At 29.5% G+C, this 10,611-nt stretch overlaps 1 protein-coding gene across 1 annotated transcript; it reads right to left on the bottom strand.

The window, feature by feature from the left end:
- On the bottom strand, window positions 8,971-10,390 carry LOC107648580 (transcription factor RAX2). Its single transcript, XM_016352392.2, has 3 exons — window positions 10,183-10,390; window positions 9,963-10,092; window positions 8,971-9,724 (listed from the first exon to the last, which is right to left on the bottom strand). The coding sequence occupies exons 1-3, from the start codon at window positions 10,316-10,318 to the stop codon at window positions 9,052-9,054; spliced, it is 939 nt and encodes a 312-aa protein (XP_016207878.1). The 5' UTR covers window positions 10,319-10,390; the 3' UTR covers window positions 8,971-9,051.

Raw genomic sequence — 10,611 nt, 5'->3', positions numbered from 1 at the left:
TTTTTTTAGCTATAAAAGTCAATCTGTGAGAAACAAACTTACTCGTAAATCTCTCGCTAATCAGTCGTTTTTCTCAAGTTCGGGTATTTTGTGACCGCTTATTAATTTTGTCGTTAGTGCGTCACTAATTCCTCGTAAGTTAGTGACGGATTAGTGACAAAAAATATTTCTCGCAAAAATTCGTCGCTAATTTGTCAAATTCTTGTAGTGTACACCTTCTTCCAATGTTGGAGATGATGAAATAAGATAAATTCTTGTTTATTATTGTGACATGATTAATTAATCTTGTTTGACATTCTCCCTATGTGAAGATGACATGATACCTTCTTCTGTTTGTTGGAGTTAACGAAATAAGATGAATTAATCATTGCGTGACTAGGATGGAAGGCCTATGATCTCAATTCTTGCCATGAATGTCTCTCTTTATTACTTGCTTTCTTTAGTTACTTGCTTGATCTACTCTTCTTGTCATTTAACTTCTTGTCCATTTACTTCCTTGCCCTTTTATCAATCATACCCCCTTGTCCCCTTCATAGCCAATAAGCATACACTTCATTGCAATTCCTCGTGAGACAACCCGGAGTCTAAATACTCCGGTTAATTCTTATTTGGGGTTTGTTACTTGTGACAACCAAAATTTAATTTGATGCGAGAGTTGTTTGTTGGTTTGGAGCTATACTTGCAACGTAAATATTTTGTGAAATTTCTTATCCACAACAATTCTTGTATCAGTCAACTCTCTAGGTGGAGCTCACTATTTCTCACACTGATTGATGATTATTCTAGAAAAGTTTGGGTCTATTTCCTGAGAAAAAAGATGAAGTGTTTGATTGATTTAAGCAATAGAAAGCCATGGTCCAGAAGTTAACTGGGTGGTTAGTCAACCGACTGAAAACTGACAATGGCAGAGAATTTTACAGTAAAAAAGTTGTAGAGTTCTGCAAAGATACTAGTAAGATGAGGCACCACACTATACTAGGAATACCACAACTGAGGCAGTTAATATAGCTACATACTTGATTAATCGATTTACATCAACTGAAATTAATCTGAAAATTTCACAAAAGCTATAGTCTGATCAACCCGTTAATTATTCTTATTTGAAGATATTTAGTTATCTTACATATGCCTATGTGAGTGATGGTAAACTTAAGGAGAGGGAAAGAAGGTTCATATTTCTAGGCTATGCACGAGGGGTTCGACTACAGGTTGTGGTGTACAAAAAAGACAGGCTCTACCATAATCATTGTCAGTAGAGATGTCGCTTTTGACAAGGCAGTAATGATAAATCAGAAGTAGAAATTTAAAATAGATTAGGCAGGAATAGATCATGGTGTCCTAAAACAATGGAGCTAGAAATTGATAATGGAAAGATGACGCAAGAAGAAGAAGAAATCTAGCCTAGTACTTCAAAGACTATCCAACCTGAAGTAGAACAACCAGATGAACCTGATAATATAGTTATTGGTGAAGAATCGAGACAAGTAGAATCATATAGTATTGATACTAGTAGTGAGAACTGACAAGTTCAGAAGCTAAAAATATATCAAGATTCAACTTCTTCTCCATTTAATTCAGCAGAGGCACATTCTATAACTTTCACATTGTCTATGGCAAATGACATGGTGGAAAATGAACCAAGTTTCTATCATGAAGCAATTTACAACATAGAATCAAAGCAATGGCTAGCCACAATGAAAGCGAAAATTGAGTCTATTTATAAAAATTAGATATGGGAGCAAGTAGAACTTCTGGAGGAAAAAAGAGTAATTGAATGCAAATGAGTCTTCAAAAAAAAGCAAAAGATTCCTAGAGTTGAACTCCCAAGGTTCAAGCTAAGGCAAGACTAGTAGCAAAGGACTTTACTCAGAAGAAGGGTATCAACTTCAACAAAGTATTCTCTCCTATTGTGAAACATAACTCTATTTGAGTCCTGTTAACTACTGTAAGTATGTTTGACCTGGATCTAGAGCAACTTGATGTAAAAATCATATTCTTACATGGTGAGCTAGATAAAATGATTTACATGAGTCAACCAAAAGAACTCACAGATCCTTAGAAGAAAGACGGTGTTTGTTTGATGAAAAAGCCATTGTATGGCTTGAAGCAATTCCCAAGATAGTGGAGTAAAAGGTTTTATGCATTTATGATTAGTATTGGTTACAAAAAAATCTGATATGATAATTGCATATACTCTAAAGAGATTCCAGATGATTCAAAAATTTACCTGTTGATATATGTTGATGATATGCTAATAATAGCTAATAATAAAAATGAAATTAGCATGTTAAAAACTCGGTTAGGAAAGAAATTTGAGATGAAAAACTTAGGCACAACAACACGAATTCTAGCTAGGAATGGAAATTCATAGGGGAGAGTCATCGAGCAGGCTATGGTTGATGCAACAAAATTAAATTACAAAAGTGCTACAATGCTTCAATATGGATCATGTTAAACCAGTTGGTACTCCATTAGCTGCTTAATTTAAGCTATCTTCAAAGGATTATTCAAAAATTGAGAAGGATGTGGAGCATATGTCTCATATACTATACTCTAGTGTTGTTGGATGTCTCATATATGCCATGGTGTACGTTATGCTAAATATTTAACAAGTTGTAAGTGTAATAAGCAAGTTTATGAGCAATCTTGGAAAGGTACATTAGGAAGTTGTGAAATGGATTATGCAATACTTGAGAGGTTCCACTAATGTGTGTCTGGTATTTAAAGGTGAGAGAAAACAAGGAATTGTTGTCTATGTTGATTCTAATTATATTGGTGATCTATATAAAAAGAGGTCGTTGACAAGCTATATCTTTACAGTCTTTGCATGTACTATTAGTTGGAAGGCGATACTAGAATATATAGTGGCATTATCAACAACTGAAACTGAGTATATGACATTGACTAAGGCTATTAAAGAAAGTATTTGGGTGTGAGGTCTTTTGAATAGCCTTAGGTTGAATTTAGATGTACCAATTGTATATTCTGATAGTCAAAGTGTTATTCACTTGGCTAAGAACCCAGATTATCACGAAAGGACGAAGCAGATTGATGTCCGACTTTACTTTGATAGAGAAAATATTAGCAATGGTACTGTTGCAATTCAAAAGATAGCAATAACTGAGAATCTAATCAATGTTTAATAATTTCTTGAACTTGATCAATATTTGTAGAGGTTGATTATTATAAATGCAAGCTAAGGTGAAGAATTGTGATGTCATGGCTTACATTTATTTCAACCAGTCAACCACTAATATTTTCCTAATATTTTATTGACCTAGCACTCTTAATATGTTATGGCTTAGATTTCTCCTACTTCTCTATAAATATGCAATGGTATAAAGCCTCGTAACATACCAAGCAAAACACCAAGTAAGCAACAAAGCAATCCTTTCTTAGTTTTGTGCGTATTTTGTTTTTTGTAAGTGAGTTCTCTTGTAAAATAATAAATTTAATATTATAGAGTGTGTGTTAAAATTCTGAATGTTGTGAAGGATATACACTAGAGTTTGATTATACTTTTCAGTACTTATTATGTACTAGAAATTGTAGTATAAGAGTATCTTATTATGATACATTGTGTTGCAATTATCTTTAAATATAGTGGATATATTTTTTTGGAGTGCCCTTGGTTTTTTGCCCCGTTCATTTTGGAATTTTTTTTTACGTTAAATTATTGGTGTTGCTCTCTCTTTTTCTTGACCTATTTTGCTAACATTTTTATTTTTCCATTCTCCGTGAAAATTATTTGGATCGCTTCTGATCCAACTTTGTCTTATCCCTAACATATTCATCCTCTATTTTTTGTTGTCAATTACATGATTCAGTCCATCATTTATTGTTACATCTTCTTGTTAACAGAAATATGTCACACCATCTCTTGTCTACAGTCTAAATCCACATTCAACAAACACGGAAAAATATGAGCCAGGAATATATCTACAAACACAAAAAAAAGGAACCATAATAAAGTCTTGTCTATTTATATTGTAGTTTTGGCATCTGAAGAAGGGCCTTTTTAGACTAGTATTAGTCTCTAACCAATGCCAACATCAGTCGTGACCCACACCCACACCAGTCCGATAAAGACGAATCTCTACTACAGCTATTTCTCCTTGCAATGCTTCCATTGGAACGTTTGTTGTTCGAGATCCCAGCGGTATGACTTGTGCTACCTATCATGATTCTAATTTGAAAATAGTGAAGAAAAGACAAGAGAACAGAGAAGATGAGAAGATTTTTAGATATTGAAGATAATTTGAAGATTAGGATTTTTGAAAGGAGTTCAGGAAACAAATTGCGAAAAAAAAGTTTCATTTCCTACATCAGCTAGCCGTTAGTTTGCCAGTATGGCAATAGGGAGTCCAAATTAGCTTTACGATGATGTCTCATGGATGGAAAGTACTCAATATAACATCCTCCCCGATAGAATATCACGCTTAAGTCATGGTATTTCTGTTAAAAAAATATTATTACGTAGATTTTCATTCATAATAAAATTTTCAAAAATTCAAAATATTACATACTATCTATTTTACAAAAATTTTCGTCTTCGAAAATTAATATAAAATATAAAACAATTCATATGATAAAGACCATAAAACAACTTAGTAGATTCATGATTCAACAACTAGGAAATCATCACATCACATGAACATTAAGGGAAAATAAGTGCAATGTGAGATGGAAGTTTAAGATAGGTATAATGTATTCGACCTTATTAGGATTTAAAAATTTTAAATCAACACTCTAACACTTTTCATTAGGATAAGTCTTATTATATGATAGATATTTAATTAAAATATATAATGAAGCATAATCAGTCTATTTTCAAGACTCTAATTAAAATGAATTGTTCTAATATTATATTATAACATCTTTTTTGATAAAATACCATGCTTAATTCATGTTATTTATGCTAGAAAGGACATTACTTAAACTTCGTACTTATATCTATTTAATATATGAGTCTTTACATTGTTAACATGTTGATGATTATAAAAAAACTATATAAAATAAAATTAACCCAAATTTTTAATTAGTCAAATTAAATTATTTAATTTTTATTATTTTTAATTATTCAAATTTTAATTATAATTATGCAAATTATCTTATTATAATAAAATTTATATAAAAATTCTAATTAATTTTTAAACTTAAATTATAATAAATTTGATTAAATTATATTTTCTAAAGTAATTATTTTTGAAAATAAAATCTTTAAAATAATAAAATTATAGATAAGTCATAATGAAATTTTCAAAAATCCAAGTTGTTATATTCGAAGGACGATTTTGAATTTTGGAATGGAAGTTTAGAGACAAAAATAAATAATTATTAAATTAGAGATTATTTTAAAATTTGATTACAATTTTAGGATCTAAATTGAGGCTTAATAAAAATTAAATTATTAAACATATATGTGTTTACGTATATATATGTATTAGGAAATATACCCTCAATTCATATATAATAAATTAAAATGGTAACTGTTAAAGTTTATGCTTATTATTGATTTTCCAACCTGACTCTTCGTGCTTTCTTTTAAAAATGTGTGGTGTACAAAAATAATAATAACGTTTTTCTTTTTACATATGATTTAAATGTGGATGGTAAAAAATCTATGCATCTTCATATATAAGACGACATGGTTTTCTTTATTTGCTTAGGCGGCAAACAATAATTCACTACTCAACTCTTTTATTTTAGATTAATTATGTTTTTCACCTTTTTATTTCATTACAACTTGAGAAACTATTATTTACTCTATAAAGTAAGTCTAGTTCTTCCTCTACGCTACTTATTTACCTTTTATTCTTATCTCTTTTTTTTTCTCTTTTACTTTTTAATATAAATTTTTTTATATTTATTTTGGAAGCAGGGGGTTGAATATCTTGCTCAACAAGTTGTGTCACAGGTTGTTCAATAATATTTTGAACATTACTTAAAGAATCTGAAACTGAATTTTGTTCATCATATATTCTCTCTTTTCTCTTGAAAAATGAGTGAATTATTTTCATCTTTGACATTTTTAACTTAACTTGAACTATCTAACAAAAAAAAAAACAAAAATAATTGCATATATATTATTTTCTTTAAAAAAAATATTAAATCTATTGAGCAATAACAAATAATTTTAGAAACACAAATATATAATAATAAAAAATAAAGTTATTGATTTACCTGATTATTTTTTTGTTCCAAGTCTCACCCAAAAATAATTCTATTGAGTTTTGTCCTCACTTCAATCTTTGAACACTGTCCATTATAAAAAAAATAAATTAATTATTTTAAATAAATAATATAAATAATACTTGACATTGTTATTAACTTAAAAAAATTGAAATATACCTCTTTGAATCTTTGTTGTGCATTCAATGGTTAATATTTTGCTGTTCACTTCTCTTCAATGGTTTTTCTTCATATGTCTTGTTTTGGTATGGAAAGAAAATTAGAATGAGAAGAGTAGAAGACCAAAAGTTTGGAAACCACTAAAAGTGAGAGAAAAGTGGCGCTGATGCCTCCGATAGTTTGAAATAAATATTTAAAAAATGTACTAGTGTTACTTTAATTAATAGTATGGGCTTGGACTAGTATAATAGAACCATTTTTATTAATTATTAGAATGGGCTATTTGTTAACAAGAGCAATAATAATTCAAATATCTAATACATAGTGCAGTTTTTAATTATTTTAATTTATAAAATTTTGTAATTTATATTTTTTTAATATTATATATAAAAATAAATTTAATATTATTAATTATTACTATTTTCTTTTTTTTTTTAATTTTGGGGGACCATGACCACCTTAGACCCGTAGATCCGCCACTGTACACGGTAATGAACAAAGTAACAAGGAACTGAGAATGTCAATAACTGAATACTCTTGAAGGCATAATTGCATAAATGACATTTCCAATTTTGTTGATTGGATAACCTATAACTGTCCTTATAAATAATCAGAAGTCAAAGTGTTTGAATTGTTCCTTGTTGTTGCTTGTGTCTCAATGTACAAAGAAATAGTAGTAGAAGAGCTGAACAAACAACCGGCCATTTCAAGAAAGAGGAGAAATGTTCTCTTCCGCATTCTAATTCTTTTATACCAAACGCTGTTTCGTCTGCTCGGTCTTGCTATTAATTACCACTCACATCTTATACCTACTCTCTCTCTCTCTCTCTCTCTCTATTTGAAATTGTCACCTTTTTTAAATAAAAATTACCACATTTTTTTAATTTAAATTTTAATTTATTATATTTTTATGATTGGTATAAACCTTAGCTTGAATATATTAAGTATAGTGGATTGTAATTTTTGAAAACCTTGAAGACGATTATTTATTACTCTTAAATTTTAATATAATTTTGATGGTAACAAAAACTATTATTTATTTATTTGAATTAAGTTGGATATTCATTAAACATTCTTTTGAGGGTATATAATTTAGAGTAGAAATAATAAGATATTAGTAATTCATTCTCTTGTATTTATTAAGTCTAAAAAAACACTCAAAATAGAAGTAACAATGATTACTGTAATAATAAATAAAATGATAATATAGATATATATAATTCTGGAAAATTTAGTAGAGATAGATGGCGTTTTTTACATTTACACTTCCACTAGAAAAATGGCAATCCTAGACCTTGTTCCTATTTCTTTTCGGACACTTAATTACCTCATATTACTACTATTTTAGTGTATATTATATGTTATATATAAAAGTGCAATGAAACGTGATTAACAAAAGTTATTTGATTTTTGGCTAATTAATATATATTTGATTTTGAATTATTTACCATTTCGAACGTACTTATAATCCCTTTAATCTTTTTATGGAGTCAAATAATTAATTGATAAGCCTTGAATACACTCGGAAGTGATATAATAGATTAAGAGAAGTTTCAAAAGTAACTCTTTTTTTTTTTAATTTGACTTATGAAAGTAGTAGTATTAATCTCTGGTATAATTTTCAAAACCAAATTGTAACTTTTTAAGAAACTATTTAGGAGCTTACAGAGAAGTTAAAAAAATGACTTTTCTCTCATAATACTACTATTTTTTATCACATTTCTTTTAAAATAAACACTTTTAAAACTAAAAATCCAAACACAAAATAACTTATTTATAAACTACTTTTAATATAGTCATTTATTGTTTAAATTATTTTTTCAAAAGGAACTTAATTAAGTTGTTTTTTCAAACTTGGCCTAAATTAAACTATGTCTGGATAAACTCTTGATTAACCGGAAATAATTGTTGTGGAGATGATGGTTTGTCCCACCCGCGATGAGGACAGTAGTCTTATCCCTCTCGCAGAATAATAAGATTAAAATAGCTAATAAATGAATGAATTATGTTAAGTTAAATGTTTCGATACAGAATAAAATTATAAATTTGTTTATTTTTCCTTCCCATGTTTCTAGTTAAATTATACTCCTTCAAATACTATATATATATATCTTTATTTGTAAGGTGTGGTAAAGCCTCATGGGATTGAGTGTTGTTACATATATTCAAAATTATTGTTGTGAAATTAAAGGACACGCAACTTGAATATTTAAAGTTAGTAATCACTAGAACTCTCGATCATCATCAAAATTTTTGAAAGAATAATGCCTCAATGATTGAGCATCTGATTACTGGTATTCTATTTTAAAATTACTCAAATTTTATAAGAAGAAAATAATTAGTTGTATAGTAAGTAAATCAATAAATGAAAAGTTGATTAATCGCTTTTAGGCTAATGATTGAAATTTTGAAGAAAAAAAAAGGTCAAATAATACATACTATTGAAAATTATTAGGAATTACAAGGTACTCTAATTTCTAGCTTGCTTGGCTTCTAAGTGTGTATATGGAGATTAATACAAGCTTCAATAACAATCAAAGCTGCAGAAATAACATACATAATGTGAGATAATTAACTATGGTGTAGGTAAGTTCTAAAAAGTATAGCAAAGGCAAAAAGTGATGAAATGTGGAGTATGTTATTATTGTTAGGCAATAACATAATAAAGAAAGTGAGCAAGATATGATAGAATATGAGTACTCAATAGTAGTACATGACCCTTTCGTCTGTCTTCTTTTCAGCTAACAAAAAGTTATTGTTACAATTAGTAGTAGATGTAGTAGTAGTAGTGGCTGTTAGCTCTTTGATTTCTTCTACTATGCCATAATCCTCCACCAATGGATTTTCTCCCCATAATATTCCACCATTATTATTATTGTTATTGTAGAGATCAACAAAAGTTCCATGGTGATGATGATCATGCTCTATCACATGATTGTTGTTGTTGTTATTGCTGCAGCTAGCATCAGAAGAACTGCAGCTATTAGCAGTAGCTTCACCCCCAAACACAAACATGCTATGTCCCATCAAATTACTTTCTTGCCCTTGAAAATTGGAATTGGAAGTGGAAGAGTTATTTCCACCACTACTCAGAAGGCTTGATGAGTATGAAGAAGAATAGGATGATCCATCAGCAGGACCATGATGGCTGATGAATGATGATGATGTTGGATTATTTTGCAACATGGATAAAAGGGTAACTTGTTCATGATGAGGGGGAGTAGGAGGCTTCCTTTGAAGAATTGAAGAAGATAATAGATTATTATTATTATTATCATGGATGGCCATCATTTTCTTCTTGAGCTTGGTGTTCCAGTAATTCTTGATATCATTGTCAGTTCTCCCAGGTAATTGAGATGCTATTATTGACCACCTATACATACACATGAAAACTCATCATCACAAGTCACAATAATAAATGAAATTAGGTAAACTCCCGCTCTCTGTTATTTTTACCTGAGATTAATAGTTAAAAACTGTTAGATGATAATTTAGTCAAAATATCAAGCGATCTAACAGTTTTCAATTATCAACTTCATATGAAAATAACGGAATGAAAATCTTTGCCTTGAAAATAATTGAAATAGTAAAACATATATATATATATATACCTGCTTCCAATGGTAGCAAAGAGGTTGCAGATTACTCTATCTTCTGCTTCAGAGAACTGACCATGCTTAATGTTAGGCCTCAGATAATTAAGCCATCTAAGTCTACAGCTCTTTCCACATCTTTTCAAGCCTACAGAAGAATAATATTATTAAGAGATCATTAACTAAGAAGCTAAATAAAAGATGAGTCATCAGTAGAGGATGATGGGTTTGTTCTTACCAACTTTTTGTGGAAGAGCAATCCAATTACCACCAGTGCCATATTTGTCTATGTAGTTCTTCAGCTTCTCATCTTCTTCAGGAGACCATGGCCCTCTCTTTACATTAGCCTTGTCACAGCATGGAGCTCTTCCCATGGCTCTCTATTTCAGTGATCTAATAACTTTAAGAGTCCCCAACAAATAATAATAATGGATTATATATACATGCGAGGGAGCACCAAGTAATTATTATTATTCAAAGAAGAAATAGCACAAGTCAAAGGGAACACAGGCTGGTGTAACTGCAATTGTCTCTATGAATACTAGGTAAATAATGATCATCTTAAACAACATGAACAACTACCAGTCAAATAAAAATATACTATACCTTTAAATTATTCATCTAAATCTTAATATTAAAATAATTATTTATACACCTAGTAAAATAG

Source organism: Arachis ipaensis, chromosome B06 (genome assembly GCF_000816755.2).
Source record: "Arachis ipaensis cultivar K30076 chromosome B06, Araip1.1, whole genome shotgun sequence".
NCBI lineage: Eukaryota > Viridiplantae > Streptophyta > Magnoliopsida > Fabales > Fabaceae > Arachis > Arachis ipaensis.
This window is presented reverse-complemented; position numbering and strand designations above follow the sequence as displayed.

Bases quoted from the DNA above. Each gene is read 5' to 3' on its own strand.
- LOC107648580 (XM_016352392.2), bottom strand. From the start codon at position 10,318: ATGGGAAGAGCTCCATGCTGTGACAAGGCTAATGTAAAGAGAGGGCCA. The intron at 10,093-10,182 runs GTAAGAACAAAC...ATTCTTCTGTAG, and splicing joins TGCTCTTCCACAAAAAGTTG to GCTTGAAAAGATGTGGAAAG. The intron at 9,725-9,962 runs GTATATATATAT...GTGTATGTATAG, and splicing joins TTTGCTACCATTGGAAGCAG to GTGGTCAATAATAGCATCTC.